Source organism: Cherax quadricarinatus, chromosome 2 (assembly GCF_038502225.1).
Source record: "Cherax quadricarinatus isolate ZL_2023a chromosome 2, ASM3850222v1, whole genome shotgun sequence".
NCBI classification, from domain to species: domain Eukaryota; kingdom Metazoa; phylum Arthropoda; class Malacostraca; order Decapoda; family Parastacidae; genus Cherax; species Cherax quadricarinatus.
The window spans coordinates 78,478,326-78,498,780 of record NC_091293.1 but is presented as its reverse complement, the minus strand read 5'-3'; the positions used below and the strand labels follow the sequence as shown (position 1 = coordinate 78,498,780).

General features: G+C 39.6%; 1 protein-coding gene across 1 annotated transcript in view; it reads right to left on the bottom strand.

The window, feature by feature from the left end:
* The window catches only part of LOC128684346 (periodic tryptophan protein 2 homolog), a 160,886-nt gene that overhangs the window by 124,527 nt on the left and 15,904 nt on the right, over nt 1-20,455 (bottom strand). Inside the window, exons 4-6 of the mRNA XM_070089131.1 lie at nt 19,915-20,043; nt 14,511-14,628; nt 4,256-4,400 (exon numbers count right to left, since the gene is read on the bottom strand). Of these exons, the coding sequence (XP_069945232.1) occupies nt 4,256-4,400; nt 14,511-14,628; nt 19,915-20,043 (392 nt within the window). The remainder of the gene's footprint in view (nt 1-4,255; nt 4,401-14,510; nt 14,629-19,914; nt 20,044-20,455) is intronic.

The window sequence follows — 20,455 nt, the reverse complement described above, 5'->3', positions numbered from 1 at the left end:
AGAATTAATGGTAAGACAGAGAGCAGAATCACAGATGAACAAGGAGGCTTTAGAATGGGTAGGGGATGTGTAGACGAATATATGGTAGGGTTATTACTGAAAGAATTAATGGTAAGACAGAGAGCAGAATCACAGATGAACAAGGAGGCTTTAGAATGGGTAGGGGATGTGTAGACGAAGTGTTTACATTGAAGCACATAAGTGAACAATATTTAAATAAAAATACGGAAGTTTTCACTGCTTTTATGGATTTAGAAAAGGCATATGATAGGGCAGAAAGGGGAGCAATGTGGCAGATGTTACATGTATGGAATAGGTGGTAAGTTACTAAATGCTGTAAAGAGCTTTTATGAGGATAGTGAGGCTCAGGTTAGGGTGTATAAAAGAGAAGGAGATTCCTTTCCAATAAAAGTAGGCCTTAGACAGAGATGTGTGATGTCACCATGGTGGTTTAACCCTTTCATTGTTCAGACCATCAATATGAAGCTTGTCCACAGCATCCAAGAATTTTCAAAAAGTTTTATTTTTTCTTATGAAATGGTAGAGAATCTTTTCTGCCGTGTCAGCGATATCTATGCATCGGCAATTTTGCCCATTCTATTTTAGGCCAATTACATTGTTCCAATAAACCAAATTCTAAGCTATTTTGCTAGTATGTCTTCCATTTTATCAACTGAGCACAAGAAACTGCCCCATCAACTATTTCAACTACCCAAGACAGTGATCAGAAAATGGTAATTTGCCAATTTCACATAAAATTCAAAATGTGCCAATTTCAAAATAGCATTGAGAATAAACAATGCAGGCATTCCTGGCACTAAAATAACACTTCCTCTCTTCATTAGTTATGTTCCCAGGCTTTATTTAAATTTTTATTCACACAAAGAAATTTTATTCATGTACAAAAAATGATTTACTGTTGTGAATTATTGTAATAACTATATAAATGTCAGCATATTCATGAACACATATTAGACCAACCAGCTGGACACACTGGACAAGTGAGGTGATTTATCTATACTGGAATACAGTGGACCCCCGCATAACGATTACCTCCGAATGCGACCAATTATGTAAGTGTATTTATGTAAGTGCGTTTGTACGTGTATGTTTGGGGGTCTGAAATGGACTAATCTACTTCACAATATTTCTTATGGGAACAAATTCGGTCAGTACAGGCACCTGAACATACTTCTGGAGTGAAAAAATATCGTTAACCGGGGGTCCACTGTATAGGCAAAAATTCAGCATTTCCACTACTTTGAACTCTATTTCAAGTTATTTTCAGCCCTGAAACCAATCAAAATCATCTCTATTTCTATAATATATCTTCCATTCTATCAAATAAGGTTAAGAAACCAAGAATACAACCATAAAAACCATCCAAAAATACGCTTCAAAGTCACTATTTTAAACCAAAAGCACGGTCGCAATTTATTTTCCCATTATGCACTGCGTAGGGCAGGATTATTTTTTATTTGGTGCACATTTACCACACTGACCCATTCTCCCATGTCTAGGCCCAAACTTACTGCTCACTGCTTATCTGAGTGAGGTGATGAATTAATGGCACAGAACTACAGATGGACAGCGAAAAGGCTAGCATATTTATAGATGGGGTTGTAAAAGAAGTATATGCTAAGGTGTTGGGGAGAAGGGTGGGATTAAATTATGCAGAATTAAATACAAAATGGGAGCTGACACAGTTACTTCTTGGGAGATTCTAAAGTGAAGTTGCAAATGTTAGCGAACGAGTTTGGGAGGGTGTGTAAAGGAAGAAAGTTGAAAGTGAACATAGATAAGAGTAAGGTGATGAGGGGTATCAAACAAGTTAGGTAGGGAAAAATTGGATATCAGATTGAAGGGAAGGAGTATGAAAGAAGTGAATGATTCAGATATTTGGGAGTTGACTTGTCAGCAGATGGGTTTATGAAGGATGAGGTAAACCACAGAATTGATGAAAGGAAAAATGTAGGGCATGAATGAGGTATCTGTGGAGACAAAGAATGTTATCCATGGAGGCAAAGAAGGGAATGTATGAGGGTACAGTAGTACCAACACTCTTATATGTGTGTGTGAAGCATGGGTTGTAAACACTGAAGCAGGGAGGAGGCTGGAGGCAATGGAGATGTCGTGTCTGAGGGCAATGTATGGTGTAAATATTATGCAGAGAATTCGTATTTTGTAAATTAGGAGGTGTGGAGTTACTAAAAGTATTATTCAGAGGGGCTTAGAAGGGCTTGTGGAGGTGGTTTGGCATTTAGAGAAGATGGAGCAAAACAGCAGGACTTGGAGGGCATAAATCTGTAGTGGAGGGAAGGTGGTGTAGGGGTTACCCTAGGAAAGGATGGAGGGAGGGGGTAAAGGAGGATTTGTGTGCAAGGGGCTTCGACATACACAGGCATGTGTGAGTGTGTTAGATAAGAATGAGTGGAGATGAATGCTTTTCAGAACTTGACAAGCTGTTGGAGTGTGAGCAGGGTAATGTTTAATGAAGGGATTCAGGGAACTAGTTAGCCTGACTGAAGTCTTGGGCAGGAAGTACAATGCCTGCACACTGAAGGAGGGGTTTGGGATACTGGCTGCTTGGAATGACATCTAAACTGTCAATCTGTACCCCTTTGACAAGACAGTGATAATGTGAATGATGGTAGAAGTGTTTCATTTTTGGTTTGCCCTGCCCCGGTGGGAGACAGTCAGTATGTTAAAACAAAAAAATTATAAATTGGATTTTTTAATTTTGTGTAATATTGGCCAAATTACCAATTTCTGTGCACTTTAAGATTGTTGTAATAGTGGGATGGGAGATTTCTTGTGCTCAACCAACAGAATGGAAGGCAAAATAGCTAAGAGTTTGGTTGAGTAGAGCAATGTAAATGACATGAAATAAGACTCACAATGAGTGAAACTGCCAATAGGTAAATTGTTCCCAGACTGCTAACTTTGCACCTGCATGAATCTATCAAATTTCATAACTTTGGTGCCAATGCCTTTCAGAAAAAGATTCCCTGCTATTTAAGAAGGAAAATGTGGACAGCGAGAGCAATATTAATTTCATGGGACTGGACAGTGAAAGGGTTAAGTGGGCACGACGGTAAAAAAAAATTTTTGTGTACCTCTTGATCTATGTTACTAATCAAATTTTTAGCAATAAAATAAGCTCCTATTCCCAACATGTTAAGAATATTAGTGTTTGACTGCATTAGATAAAAACAAACAACCTTATGATTGTGCAAGACAGGTATACAATACCGACAAGATGAAAGTTAAGACACTTGTGCAACATCTGGTTATCTTTATTGTAGACGTTTCGCCATCCAGTGGCTTTATCAATACAGATTCTTGGACATAATTAGAAAACAGAAGAACTATATACAAAAGATGAGGTAATCAGCCTTGGAGGTGGTGTTTACAGCACCATGGTTGTAGAGATTCTACAACCATGGTGCTGTAAACACCACCTCCAAGGCTGAGGGACTGATTACCTCATTTTTTGTATATAGTTCTTCTGTTTTCTAATTATGTCCAAGAATCTGTATTGATAAAGTCACTGGATGGCGAAACATCTACAATAAAGATAACCAGATGTTGCACAAGTGTCTTAACTTTCAACCTTACAATTGAAAAAATAAATTGGTTGACCAAGATTTAGGGATTAATGATTACATGAAAAGCTTAAATATCAACAGATAAAGATGGTGTTGTACTAGATAAAGTCAGATATGTAAGTTAGGACCCAGGTAGTAGGTTAGTAGACAGCAACCGCCCAGGGAAGTACTACCATCCTGCCCAGTGAGTGTGAAACGGAAGTCTGTAATTGTTTTACATGATGGTAGGATTGCTGGTGTGCTTTTTTCTGTCTCATAAACATGCAAGATTTCAGGTACATCTTACTACTTCTACTTACACTTAGGTCAGACTACACATGCATGTATATAAACACCCCTCTGGGTTTTTCTTCTATTTTCTTACTAGTTCTTGTTCTTGTTTATTCTCTCTTATCTCCATGGGGAAGTAGAACAGAATTCTTCCTGCCTAAGTCATGTGTGTCATAAGAGGCAAGTAAAATGCCAAGAGCAATGGGTTAGTAACCCCTTCTCCTGTATATATATTACTAAATTTAGAAGGAGAAACTTTTGTTTTTTTCTTTTTGGGCCACCCTGCCTCGGTGGGAAATGGCTGGTTTGTTGAAAGAAGAAGAATAAGATATGTAGCTACAGAGTCCACTAGCATATAAACATCAATAAGTACTCACTGTACACAAGTCTAAGGATTTATCCTCAAAGAATACACCAACGACTGAATCCTTGTTGCCACCAATGGGATATTCTCGCAGATTCTTTAGCTTGGCAAAGCCATACACACGTGTTGTCATATCCCGTGATCCAACTGCGAGTACCCTGCAAGAAAGTATATTATACTAATGCACTAAACTATATAAAATTCTTTCCATAAGTATAAGGAGGAAACAAAGCAACACTCAACCTCCTCTTACCTACCAACAACTGCCATAAAGATAAGAGCCTGTTTATGCATCCAGTCTGGGGCATCCACTGGAACTTTTGCAAGGATGGGCAAGGAGTCCAATGGGGAAACTAGTGGGCAGGAAGGCTATCTATACGACTGTTTTTTCTTGACACATGTCTACACCAGGAGAGGCCAAATGCCCCTACCTCCCAGCATGTGCCTTGTACCCAGTGCTTGTTACCTAACTACATACTGAGTTATTATATCACCATGCATCTTACTACCTTATGTATACTTCACTACTTCTGTAAGGAATTATTCATTTATGAAATTACAAGTAAGAAACCCTCTTGTAAACATCATTTATTTCAAATAAAATGTTACAGTGAATTAAAGCAGAAGAATTTTTTAGGAAAAACTACACTAATTACTGAAATAAAATATATATTTGAGGAAATTAAAGTAAAAATGTTTAATAAATATTTGAGATATTTAGATAATCAATGACTAGTAAACATTTGAGTAAATTAACTTATTACATACTGTATTTCGCAGCTTATTAGACACATGGTTTTTCCCTATAAAATGTCTCCAAAAACCACCCTGTGTCCTATAACTGAAGGTCAGTGACGGGAGGTATGTTTGGGGTGTGGGGTGGGCTGTAACTCTCCCAGTTATGTCTGATGCTGATGCTGATAAGTTGCGTCATTGAAACTAAAATACAGTGGAGTATTTTTTCATTAGAAGTAATACAGTTGCGTCCCATAAGGAATATAAGTAGATGTGAAATACGTTAATCAATATTTGAGTCGAGGTATTAGACTTCTGAGATTTAGACCATTAAAACAACAATAACTTATATTCACTTATTTCAAAGCCAGTGAGCATGGCACCACATTAAGCATGGGTAATTCTATAACAAATTTGAGACAGTCACATAAAAACAGGATAACAAATTAGGTGAGCAACTACAAACAAGTCAGAATTAACCCTCAGAGGGTGGGTCCCACTGTTCTATGGCTTTGAAGCACGGGCCAGTGCCATAGTTCTACGCCATGAACTCAGGTCACTCAGATAAGCTGTGAGCGGTAAACTTGGGCCTAAATATGAGAGAATGGATCTATGCAGTAAATGTGTGCCATATAAAAAAAATCCTGCAATACACAGTGCATAATAGTGGAAAAAACTGCAACCGTGTTTTTGGTTTAAAACAGCAATTTTGGAGTGTATTTCTGTATGTTTTTTATGGTTGTATTCTTGGTTTCTTGGTCTCATTTGATAGAATGGAAGATATAATACAGAAACAGAGATGATTTTGATTAATTTCAGGATTGAAAAAAGGTTGAAACTGAGCTCAAAGTAGCAGCAATGTTCAATTTTTGCTAATATTCCTGAGTACACAAATGACTTCACTCACCCAATACATGTCCAACTGTCCAGTCTAGTACACTTTCAGGAATGCACTGGCATTATTTATACAATTATTACAATAATGCAGTAGTCTGCATAACAGTAAACTTTCTATAGTTTGTGTGAATAAAAATTCTAAGTGGAATTCATGTGCATAGCCATGGGATATAACTAATGAACAGAGGAATGTTATTTTATGCCAAGAATGTCTGCATTGTTTATTCTGGACCCTATTTTGAAACTGGTATTTTTTGAATTGTGTGAAATTAGCCAAATTACCAATTTCTGATGACTTTATTGGGCAGCTGAAATAGTTGAACAGGCAGTTTCTTGTACTCAATCGATAGAATGGAAGGCATACTAGTAAAATAGCTAAGAATTTGGTCAACTGGAATAACATAATTGGCCCAAAATTGGGCTCAAGGTGGGCAAAAATCACCAGTGCGTAAAAATTACCAACAGCAAAATTCACAAAAGCATAATTTCATCAGTTTTCCATTAAATTTGGTATTTTTTGTTTTATTAACTTCAGAAAAAGATTCTCTACCATTTCACAAGAAAAAAATTATTTTTTTCTTAAAAGTTTTCCGACCCTGAGAGCAAGTTCGAGAGCAGGGGTCCCGACCCTCAAAGGGTTAATTCAGAGTAGATTATGTATTACAGTATATACCTACAGATATACAAACAACACACATACATACTTTCTTCTACTCATATTTTACTTTCTATAAACGCTTAACTCCCAATTTTATCGGCGGTCTTTAACTCACAAATGCCCCATGTTACCGTACACACATTCACAATCACAAATCAATTAGCAACCAATTCAAGTTTCACAACCACCAAGCAACAGTGTGGACAAGTGAAACATACCCAATTTTTGTGTTGAAATTTTGTATGAAAATGACTCATTTGTAATTTGAAATGGTGGAGGAGGGGGGCTGGGGGTTCTGGCAGCGGTGGTGGTGGTGCTGGTAATGTCTCATTGTGCGTAATTTATCAAATGAACTTTATGACAGATATGTACGTAAACGAAAAATGACTCATATACATGTACAGGGTTTGCTATTATCAGTGGATTTAGGCATCAGGTCTAGGAAAGCATCACCCACGGATACGGGGGGACTAATGCATCAATTAATCAATGAGCATTTCCTTATATACATTAGACACAGTTATCATAACTTTAAAAATAAAAAAGTCTGAAAAAATATAAAAAACTGCTATCTGTATCAACTTAAAATTGAGTATCAGTGCAGCCTCTCCTCACATAACAACAGAGTTCCATTCCAAAGACTACATTGGTAAATGAATTCGAAGCTAAGGAAGAAGCATACTATAATGGTAGTGGGTTTGAGCCAACCATCTTTGATATTGTTTTAATGTCACCTTTGCACCATTTATAACATTTCTGGTATATTTTTAAATGTTCATACAGTAGTGTACTGTATATTGTAATAAACAGAATAGAAGAAATCAGCTCTAATATACATTATTTACGAATGCATATCAGTCAGACAGCCCATCATAAGTCTGAGTCGTTGGTAAACTAGCAGGTCGCTATGTGTGGAGAGGCTGTTATTTTATTATTTTATTATCACACTGGCCGATTCCCACCAAGGCAGGGTGGCCCGAAAAAGAAAAACTTTCACCATCATTCACTCCATCACTGTCTTGCCAGAAGGGTGCTTTACACTACAGTTTTTAAACTGCAACATTAACACCCCTCCTTCAGAGTGCAGGCACTGTACTTCCCATCTCCAGGACTCAAGTCCGGCCTGCCGGTTTCCCTGAATCCCTTCATAAATGTTACTTTGCTCACACTCCAACAGCACGTCAAGTATTAAAAACCATTTGTCTCCATTCACTCCTATCAAACACGCTCACACATGCCTGCTGGAAGTCCAAGCCCCTCGCACACAAAACCTCCTTTGCCCCCTCCCTCCAACCTTTCCTAGGCCGACCCCTACCCCACCTTCCTTCCACTACAGACTGATACACTCTTGAAGTCACTCTGTTTCGCTCCATTCTCTCTACATGTCCGAACCACCTCAACAACCCTTCCTCAGCCCTCTGGACAACAGTTTTGGTAATCCCGCACCTCCTCCTAACTTCCAAACTACGAATTCTCTGCATTATATTCACACAACACATTGCCCTCAGACATGACATCTCCACTGCCTCCAGTCTTCTCCTCGCTGCAACATTCATCACCCATGCTTCACACCCATATAAGAGCGTTGGTAAAACTATACTCTCATACATTCCCCTCTTTGCCTCCAAGGACAAAGTTCTTTGTATCCACAGACTCCTAAGTGCACCACTCACCCTTTTCCCCTAATCAATTCTATGATTCACCTCATCTTTCATAGACCCATCCGCTGACACGTCCACTCCCAAATATCTGAATACATTCACCTCCTCCTTACTCTCTCCCTCCAATCTGATATCCAATCTTTCATCACCTAATCTTTCTGTTATCCTCATAACCTTACTCTTTCCTGTATTCACTTTTAATTTTCTTCTTTTGCACACCCTACCAAATTCATCCGCCAATCTCTGCAACTTCTCTTCAGAATCTCCCAAGAGCACAGTGTCATCAGCAAAAAGCAACTGTGACAACTCCCACTTTATGTGTGATTCTTTATCTTTAAACTTCACGCCTCTTGCCAAGACCCTCGCATTTACTTCTCTTACAATCCCATCTATAAATATATTAACCCTTTGACTGTCACAACCCCCAATCCTGAGGTGTCTCCTGGTGTCGCAAAATTTAAAAAAAAAAAATTATTTTTTCTTATGAAATGATAGAGAATCTTTTCCCGATTGTAATGACACCAAAAAAACGAAATTTGATGGTAAACTGACGGAATTATGCTCTCGCGAAGTTAGCGACCTCGGAGCTGTTTACAAATCGGCGATTTCGCCCACTTTGAGCCCTATTTTCGGCTAATTCCATTGTTCCAGTCGCCCAAACTCATAGCTATTTCTTTAGAACTCCATTTTTTCTATTGATTGAGTACAAGAAACTGCCCTTTTACCGATTTCAACTACCTAATAATGTGGTCAGAAATTTGCAATTTGGCCAATTTCACGAAAACTAAAAAATATGACAATTTCAAAATAAGGTCCAGAATGAACAATGCAGACATTCCTGGCTCTAAAATAACATTTTCTTTGCTCATCAGTCATGTCTCCAGGCCCCTCTGATATTACTCTTGCTTTCAATTTTGAATTTTTATTCAAACAAAAAATAGAAGACTTACTATTATGCAGACTACTGCAATACTGTAATAATTGTATAAATAACATCAACCCATTCATGACTGCATATTAGAATGGCAAGTTGGACATTTATTGGACAATGGCATCATTTGTTTACTTTTGAACATTGGCAAAAATCAAAAATTTCCCCTACTTTGAGCTCCATTTCTAGGTTCTTTTTATAGTAAAATCAATCAAAATCACCTCTATTTCTATAATATGTTTTCCATTCTATCAAATGAGGCCAAGAAAATGAGAATACAATCATAAATACTATACGAAAATAGACCACAAAGTCGGCATTTTAATTAAAAAAATCGGTCGGAGTTTTTTTTTCTCATTATGCACTGCGTGCTCCAGGATTTTTTTTATATGGTGCCCACTGATCACACAGGCCCATTCTCTCACATGTGGGCCTACCACCTTTCTCCTGCTTGATTTGAAGCCGCTAGAATTTATGAGTATATATACGTCAAACACGGTACCTCGTAAGACGTATATATACGGCCGCGACAGTCAAAGGGTTAAACAACCATGGTGACATCACACATCCTTGTCTAAGGCCTACTTTTACTGGGAAATAATTTCCCTCTTTCCAACATACTCTAACTTAAGCCTCACTATCCTCGTAAAAACTCTTCACTGCTTTCAGTAACCTACCTCCTACACCATACACCTGCAACATCTGCCACATTGCCCCCCTATCCACCCTGTCATACACCTTTTCCAAATCCATAAATGCCACAAAGACCTCTTTAGCCTTATCTAAATACTGTTCGCTTATATGTTTCACTGTAAACACCTGGTCCACACACCCCCTACCTTTCCTAAAGCCTCCTTGTTCATCTGCTATCCTATTCTCCATCTTACTCTTAATTCTTTCAATAATAACTCTACCATACACTTTACCAGGTATACTCAACAGACTTATCCCCCTATAATTTTTGCACTCTCTTTTGTCCCCTTTGCCTTTATACAAAGGAACTATGCATGCTCTCTGCCAATCCCTAGGTACCTTACCCTCTTCCATACATTTATTAAATAATTGCACCAACCACTCCAAAACTATATCCCCACCTGCTTTTAACATTTCTATCTTTATCCCATCAATCCCGGCTGCCTTACCCCCTTTCATTTTACCTACTGCCTCACGAACTTTCCCCACACTCACAACTGGCTCTTCCTCACTCCTACAAGATGTTATTCCTCCTTGCCCTATACACAAAATCACAGCTTCCCTATCTTCATCAACATTTAACAATTACTTAAAATATTCCCTCCATCTTCCCAATACCTCTAACTCTCCATTTAATAACTCTCCTCTCCTATTTTTAACTGACAAATCCATTTGTTCTCTAGGCTTTCTTAACTTGTTAATCTCACTCCAAAACTTTTTCTTATTTTCAACAAAATTTGTTGATAACATCTCACCCACTCTCTCATTTGCTCTCTTTTTACATTGCTTCACCACTCTCTTAACCTCTCTCTTTTTCTCCATATACTCTTCCCTCCTTGCATCACTTCTACTTTGTAAAAACTTCTCATATGCTAACTTTTTCTCCCTTACTACTCTCTTTACATCATCATTCCACCGATCGCTCCTCTTCCCTCCCGCACCCACTTTCCTGTAACCACAAACTTCTGCTGAACACTCTAACACTACATTTTTAAACCTACCCCATACCTCTTCAACCCCATTTCCTATGCTCTCATTAGCCCATCTATCCTCCAATAGCTGTTTATACCTTACCCTAACTGCTTCCTCTTTTAGTTTATAAACCTTCACCTCTCTCTTCCCTGATGCTTCTATTCTCCTTGTATCCCATCTACCTTTTACTCTCAGTGTAGCTACAACTAGAAAGTGATCTGATATATCTGTGGCCCCTCTATAAACATGTACATCCTGAAGTCTACTCAACAGTCTTTTATCTACCAATACATAATCCAACAAACTACTATCATTTTGCCCTACATCATATCTTGTATACTTATTTATCCTCTTTTTCTTAAAATATGTATTACCTATAACTAAACCCCTTTCTATACAAAGTTCAATCAAAGGGCTCCCATTATCATTTACACCTGGCACCCCAAACTTACCTACCACACCCTCTTTAAAAGTTTCTCCTACTTTAGCATTCAGATCCCCTACCACAATTACTCTCTCACTTGGTTCAAAGGCTCCTATACATTCACTTAACATCTCCCAAAATCTCTCTCTCTCCTCTACATTCCTCTCTTCTCCAGGTGCATACACGCTTATTATGACCCACTTTTCGCATCCAACCTTTACTTTAATCCACATAATTCTTGAATTTACACATTCATATTCTCTTTTCTCCTTCCATAACTGATCCTTCAACATTACTGCTACCCCTTCCTTTGCTCTAACTCTCTCAGATACTCCAGATTTAAACCCATTTATTTCCCCCCACCGAAACTCCCCTACCCTATCCGATGTTATCCTGACGCCAAATGACTTCGAACAGGCGATAAATGACATGCCCATGCACTCTGCCCCAGGGCCAGACTCATGGAACTCTGTGTTCATCAAGAACTGCAAGAAGCCCCTATCACGAGCCTTTTCCATCCTATGGAGAGGGAGCATGGACACGGGGGTCGTCCCTCAGTTACTAAAAACAACAGACATAGCCCCACTCCACAAAGGGGGCAGTAAAGCAACAGCAAAGAACTACAGACCAATAGCACTAACATCCCATATCATAAAAATCTTTGAAAGGGTCCTAAGAAGCAAGATCACCACCCATCTAGAAACCCATCAGTTACACAACCCAGGGCAACATGGGTTTAGAACAGGTCGCTCCTGTCTGTCTCAACTACTGGATCACTACGACAAGGTCCTAAATGCACTAGAAGACAAAAAGAATGCAGATGTAATATATACAGACTTTGCAAAAGCCTTCGACAAGTGTGACCATGGCGTAATAGCGCACAAAATGCGCGCTAAAGGAATAACAGGAAAAGTTGGTCGATGGATCTATAATTTCCTCACTAACAGAAGACAGAGAGTAGTCGTCAACAGAGTAAAGTCCGAGGCAGCTACGGTGAAAAGCTCTGTTCCACAAGGCACAGTACTAGCTCCCATCTTGTTCCTCATCCTCATATCCGACATAGACAAGGATGTCAGCCACAGCACCGTGTCTTCCTTTGCAGATGACACCCGAATCTGCATGACAGTGTCTTCCATTGCAGACACTGCAAGGCTCCAGGCGGACATCAACCAAATCTTTCAGTGGGCTGCAGAAAACAATATGAAGTTCAACGATGAGAAATTTCAATTACTCAGATATGGTAAACATGAGGAAATTAAATCTTCATCAGAGTACAAAACAAATTCTGGCCACAAAATAGAGCGAAACACCAACGTCAAAGACCTGGGAGTGATTATGTCGGAGGATCTCACCTTCAAGGACCATAACATTGTATCAATCGCATCTGCTAGAAAAATGACAGGATGGATAATGAGAACCTTCAAAACTAGGGAGGCCAAGCCCATGATGACACTCTTCAGGTCACTTGTTCTATCTAGGCTGGAATATTGCTGCACTCTAACAGCACCTTTCAAGGCAGGTGAAATTGCCGACCTAGAAAATGTACAGAGAACTTTCACGGCGCGCATAACGGAGATAAAACACCTCAATTACTGGGAGCGCTTGAGGTTTCTAAACCTGTATTCCCTGGAACGCAGGAGGGAGAGATACATGATTATATACACCTGGAAAATCCTAGAGGGACTAGTACCGAACTTGCACACGAAAATCACTCACTACGAAAGCAAAAGACTTGGCAGACGATGCACCATCCCCCCAATGAAAAGCAGGGGTGTCACTAGCACGTTAAGAGACCATACAATAAGTGTCAGGGGACCGAGACTGTTCAACTGCCTCCCAGCACACATAAGGGGGATTACCAACAGACCCCTGGCAGTCTTCAAGCTGGCACTGGACAAGCACCTAAAGGCAGTTCCTGATCAGCCGGGCTGTGGCTCGTACGTTGGTTTGCGTGCAGCCAGCAGCAACAGCCTGGTTGATCAGGCGCTGATCCACCAGGAGGCCTGGTCACAGACCGGGCCGCGGGGGCGTTGACCCCCGAAACTCTCTCCAGGTAAACTCCAGGTACCCCCTTCAGCTTTGTTTCGCTTAGGGCCAGGACATCCAACTTCTTTTCGTTCATAACATCAGCAATCATCTGTTTCTTGTCATCTGCACTACATCCATGCACATTCAAGCATCCCAGTTTTATAAAGTTATTCTTCTTCTCTTTTTTAGTAAATGTCTACAGGAGAAGGGGTTACTAGCCCATTGCTCCCGGCATTTTAGTCGCCTCATACGACACGCATGGCTTACGGAGGAAAGATTCTTTTCCACTTCCCCATGGACAATAGAAGAAATAAAGAAGAACAAGAGCTATTTAGAAAAAGGAGAAAAACCTAGATGTATGTATATATATATGCATGTGCGTGTCTGTGAAGTGTGACCAAAGTGTAAGTAGGAGTAGCAAGATATCCCTGTTATCTAGCATGTTTATGAGACAGAAAAAGAGAGGCTGTATTGTCAAAAAATTTGCAATCATCCCATTCATAGTTCACATACTCTCAAACCATTCATCATCCAACTACAATCTTCAATACATGAATATTGCCTTAAAAAGAATCACAGCCTTTTTTTTCTCTTTTTTTTTTTTTTTTTCAACAAGTCGGCCGTCTCCCACCGAGGCAGGGTGACCCAAAAAAGAAAGAAAATCCCCAAAAAGAAAATACTTTCATCATCATTCAATACTTTTGCCACACTCACACATTATCACTGTTTTTGCAGAGGTGCTTAGAATACAACAGTTTAGAAGCATATACGTATCAAGATACACAACATATCCCTCCAAACTGCCAGTGCATATAAAAGCCTAAAAGCATATTTACATTATTTATTTGGTGCACAACAGTGCTAGGCTTAAAAAAAATGCAAAAGTAAATATATAAAAATATTCTACAGTACCATATTGTTAACCTGATGTGCACATCACCGCTGAAAGTAATAAACAGGAAAATAATTGAAAAGCGCCGTATTAGCGAAGCGCTCTAAAGCAAAGTGCCGTATTAGTGAGGTATGCCTGTACTCTTCATAATTTTTATTTTTCTCTTGCCAGCATTCCCTTTAAACTGTTATTAAGGTATAAGCAGAAGAGTTTGTAAATGTAACACAAAGGCCAAGTAAACAAAAAGTTCACCCAAGTAATGAAACTAAAGTAATGACAAACATTAAAGTTTTACAATAGAAAGAACTACTGAAACCAACCTGAGTCAAAGTACTGACAAACACTGAAGTCTTACTTTAGAGAGTACTGAAACCAACCTGGAGTCAAAGGACCAGTCCAAGCAAGTTGTGTCATCATAAGCGCCATGGAAGACTCTCTCTAGCACAAATGGGTCAAATATTCGCTTGTTGGCGCCTGGAGCACAATACACAAGCACTGAGGAAGATAATAAGCTTTTTTAATGATTAAGTAATACACTTTTATAGGGGTAGGACATGTTCAGTGGGTGGAGGGGTGGGATGTGTTCAGTGGGTGAGGGAAGGGTGGGATATGTTCAGTGGGTGAGGGAGGGGCAGGACATCACCTAACACAATCCATCACACTCACCACTACCTTCAATGCACTACATACATTCACTGGATTTACCACCCCAAAATCTTTTTTTTTTTTCTATTAGTCTTTCTTATGAAAGTTGATATAAATCAGTTTAGAATAATATTTATAAGATATTGGTTAAAAAAAAGTCAAGTGGAGCTGTGATTGAGTGATCTCATATGAATGAAAATACACAAAGACCACCCACTCCAGTCACAAAGAATTTTTAATGCATACATATAAGAAAATTCACACACAGCAAATCGGCAAAGAGGGGAAACTATGCTTTACATATAAAGTGTATCCAATATACTTTTATGCTCTATTAGTATTACTGCTGGTTTAAGTCTGGCCAAAATGCTTTGTATAATAGAACGTTATATTACATGGGTTTATTTTCCACATTTTGGTTATTTCACTACTGCAAAATTGTGGCATGTTTTTATACAACATTTCGTGAAATTTACTTAACACAGTTCCATTTCTGGGCTGGTAAAAAATATGGAGCGTCGCCTGCTCGATGCCGCGATATATCCTACCGAGCATTGAGCTCACAGGCATTCTGGCTCTGGGTCACGCCAAGGAAGACGTACCTTCCTCCCCTGCCACCCCTATCTCAGTGTTCCGTGCATACGAATCTCATACGGTTCTCAGAACTGTGTTTGTGATCTGTGTTTTGATTTTTTCATTACCATATCTTGGATCTGTACTTTCATTTTTCCTTTTGGGCCACCCCACCTCGGTGGGATACGGCCGGTGTGTTGAAAGAAGATCTTGTATCTGCCAAGCAACCATGGCACCCAGGAGGTATGCAAGTGATGCCGGAAGTGGCAAGTAGAGGTTTAAGTGTTTGGGTCTTGGAGTTACGAAGAAAATCGAGACATTAGACAAGCTTAAAAGTGGTTCACATGTGGTAGACATAGCCTAAGCTTATGGCCTTAATGAAGTGTTAGTTACTACAATTAAAACGAATGAGGTAACTATACAGGTTTGTGTAATGAATAACCCATGATGTCATCTCCTGAAAAGAATGACACATAGCTCACAACTACCTGAATAAACTTACTTAACTGACCTGACTTACTGACTGGACTGACTTGACTTGCTGACTGACTGGACTGAGACTTACTGACTTGACTAACTTAACTTACTTGACTGACTTGACTTACTTGACTGACTTAACTGACTTAACTTATTGACTTGACTTATTAACTGACTTAACTTACTGACTGGACTGACTGACTTGACTGCTTTAACTTGGTTTTCTGGAGTGTCTGGTTTACTGCCAGGGTAGCATGCAAGGTCAAAGACAAACGGCTACAGACTAGCACCAGTTATTCATAAGAATAAATGGTGTTAGTCTATAGCCGGACAGACTTAGGGCCGCCAGAGCCAGCCCAGAGGGGAGGAAGTGCTGAAAGTCAGCTAGGTGCCAAGTGAGAATGTGGTATTGCAGTGTAGGTCTACCCCAGTGCCTGACATCTGGTGGGAATTTTAGGAACTAGGCCTAGTAACTCTAGTGGGATGTGAAACATATAGACCTACTGTCTACATGACTTACTGACATAACTGATTTGACTGATTTACTGACTTAACTGACTTACTGACTTGACTGACTGACTGGACTGATTTGACTGCCTTAACCGACTGACTTACTGACCTGACTGACTCATTAGATTTTTTGACTTGGCTGACTTGACTAATTTGACTTACTGACTTAATTAACTGTCTGACTGGAATGACTCAACTTTCTAACTAGTCTGACTTACTGACTAGTTGGACTGACTGAACTGATTTAAAGTTAGACTTTTCACTGAAGAGGACCTTAACAAACCTAGAAGCAGTGCTCTGAAATGGTGTCAAGAGCAGTTGATGATGCCTTACTGTCACCTGCATAATGTACTGCAGGGTAAAATAGCCCAGAGATCCATTACAGAATTTATGCACACTCCATTACGACCATCAACTTTAGTACCAGAACCTCTACCAACTATCTCAGCCCAGTAGGGCCACAGCACGGCTCTCCACTCTCTTCACAATCATCGACAAACACCACCACCCACAATTTAAGGTTAGAAATACAGTACTATTATTTCTGTGGCATTTGAAGCCTTAAGCAATAGAAAAAACATAATAGATCAAAACAATGAACAACAATTATATAATCATTTTTATTTTTGTAAGATCTGGAGATCTAAGAAAAAGTTGTTTGGCTTTTTGGGGCTCCCAGGAACATAACCCTATTTTTCCCATACGTTCTTCAGCTTAACACGGATTTACCTAACGTGGCATTTTCAGGAATTTAACTACCATGTAATATAACTGTCATGTGGGTTTCGAAAACGTGGATAGGGTAAAAATACTCACGTAGGCTGGTAGTACGTATAATATAATGGAATGTGTGTGAAGCGCCAACAGCCGACCTGCCTCTCTGCTCTCTATCGTAAGACTACTGACCCACAGTGCCTATGTGAGGGGGTGTTTGAAATCCTGCTATGGTCAGCAGCAATATGAATACAGTCAGTGATTCACGCAGAGACGGTTGGTAGTGAGTCATCTACTGGTACACTGGTTACTGGTAACTGGTTACTAGGAACTGGTACTACTACTGAGGAACTCTTGGATAGTCGAGATAACAGTCTACTATATAATTATTGGCTTTTCCATGTAAGAAATAATTGTAGAAAAATGTATCTTATTGAAAAAAAAAAAAAATGACATATGGTAATAAATCTTTATTCCCTCCTTTAAATCTAATAAAAAATTAAGAAAGCGTTTCAAAGAAAATACAAATAATTATGTACATGTAATAACAGTTAATAAAAAAGCAGTGCCACATATAATTATGTACATATAACTAAAAAAAATCCTAGGTAGTAGGTTGGTAGACAGCAACCGCCCAGGGAGGTACTACCGTCCTGCCAAGTGAGTGTAAAACGAAAGCCTGTAATTGTTTTACATGATGGTAGGATTGCTGGTGTCTTTTGTCTGTCTCATAAATATGCAAGATTACAGGTAAGTCTTGCTACTTCTACTTACACTTAGGTCACACTACACATACATGTACAAGCATATATATACACACCCCTCTGGGTTTTCTTCTATTTTCTTTCTAATTCTTGTTCTTGTTTATTTCCTCTTATCTCCATGGGGAAGTGGAACAGAATTCTTCCTCTGTAAGCCATGCGTGTCGTAAGAGGCGACTAAAATGCCGGGAGCAAGGGGCTAGTAACCCCTTCTCCTGTATATATTACTAAATTTAAAAGGAGAAACTTCAGTTTTTTCTTTTGGGCCACCCCACCTCAGTGGGATACGGCTGGTACGTTGAAAGAAGAAGAAGAATGTAATAACAGTTAATAAAAAAGCAGTGCCACATATAATTATGTACATATAACTAAAAAAAATCCTAGGTAGTAGGTTGGTAGACAGCAACCGCCCAGGGAGGTACTACCGTCCTGCCAAGTGAGTGTAAAACGAAAGCCTGTAATTGTTTTACATGATGGTAGGATTGCTGGTGTCCTTTTTTCTGTCTCATAAACATGCAAGATTTCAAGTATGTCTTGCTACTTCTACTTACACTTAGGTCACACTACACATACATGTACAAGCGTATATATACACACATACCCTCTGGGTTTTCTGCTATTTTCTTTCTAGTTCTTGTTTAATTCCTCTTATCTCCATGGGGAAGTGGAACAGAATTCTTCCTCCGTAAGCCATGCGTGTTGTAAGAGGCGACTAAAATGCCGGGATCAAGGGGTTAGTAACCCCTTCTCCTGTATAAATTACTAAATTTAAAAAAGAGAAACTTTTGTTTTTCTTTTTGGGCCACCCTGCCTCGGTGGGATACGGCCAGTTTGTTGAAAAAAAAAAAAAAAATAACTAAAAAAATCCTAGGTAGTAGGATGGTAAACAGCAACCGCCCAGGGAGGTACTACCGTCCTGCCAAGTGAGTGTACAACGAAAGCCTGTAATTGTTTTACATGATGGTAGGATTGCTGCTGTCTTTTGTCTGTCTCATAAACATGCAAGATTTCAGGTACGTCTTGCTACTACTACTTGCACTTAGGTCACACTACACATTACAAGTACAGTCTAGGGGGCCAGAGACTACAAACCTCACTCAAGGAAAAAGATCTTGGGGTGAGTATAACACCAGGCACATCTCCTGAAGTGCACATCAATCAAATAACTGCTGCAGCATATGGGCACCTAGCAAACCTCAGAACAGCATTCCGACATCTTAATAAGGAATCGTTCAGGAACCTGTACACCGTGTACATTAGGCCCATATTGGAGTATGCGGCACCAGTTTGGAACCCACACCTAGCCAAGCACGTAAAGAAACTAGAGAAAGTGCAAAGGTTTGCAACAAGACTAGTCCCAGAGCTAAGAGGTATGTCCTACGAGGAGAGGCTAAGGGAAATCAACCTGACGACACTGGAGGACAGGAGAGATAGGGGGGACATGATAACGACATACAAAATACTGAGAGGAATTGACAAGGTGGACAAAGACAGGATGTTCCAGAGATTGGACACAGTAACAAGGGGACACAGTTGGAAGTTGAAGACACAGATGAATCACAGGGATGTTAGGAAGTATTTCTTCAGCCACAGAGTAGTCAGTAAGTGGAATAGTTTGGGAAGCGATGTAGTGGAGGCAGGATCCATACATAGCTTTAAGCAGAGGTATGATAAAGCTCACGGTTCAGAGAGAGTGACCTAGTAGCGATCAGTGAAGAGGCGGGGCCAGGAGCTCGGACTCGACCCCCGCAACCTCAACTAGGTGAGTACAACTAGGTGAGTACATACATGTACAAGCATATATATACACACACCCCTCTAGGTTTTCTTCTATTTTCTTTCTAGTTCTTGTTCTTGTTTATTTCCTCTTACCTCCATGGGGAAGTGGAACAGAATTCTTCCTCCGTAAGCCATGCGTGTTGTAAGAGGAGACTAAAATGCCGAGAGCAAGGGGCTAGTAACCCCTTCTCCTGTATATATTACTAAATGTAAAAGGAGAAACTTTCGTTTTTCCTTTTGGGCCACCCCGCCTCGGTGGGATACGGCCGGTGTGTTAAAAGAAAGAACTAAGAAAATATAAATAATAAAACATTAGTCTTACCTGCATTGGTTTTGGTTAGGGCAAAGTGTTTGCCATCTGGACTAAACTTAACAGACTTGATGGGTTGATTGAAGCGTCGACGATAAAGTATGTGACGGAAGTTCAGGTTAATAATGTGAACCTCACCCTCTGTAAATGAGAGAAACAAAGGCATGTGAACAAACACTCCAATCACCAAAAAAACGGCACTTAAGAGGGACCCTTTGGATGACGTTTTGGTCCAACACGGATCAAGTTGTAATTTTATGATGGTCCACAGTGGACCTAAAGGCTGTCACAAGGTTCATATCCTAGGTGCTGGTTCTTGGCTAATTGTCCCAGCCATGATACTCTGACTTTTTTATTCTTCATGCACTGCAAATATAACCATTTCTTTAGAACCTGTTAGTGATTTTAGCATTCTTCAGTCTCCCCAATACCACAGTACACTACAAGCCTACAAATGTTGAAATACTGTAAACAAAAGGAAAAAAAATTGCAAAGATTATTTTTTTTTCTACAAATCAGCCTTCTCCCACCTAGGCAGGGTGACCCAAAAAGA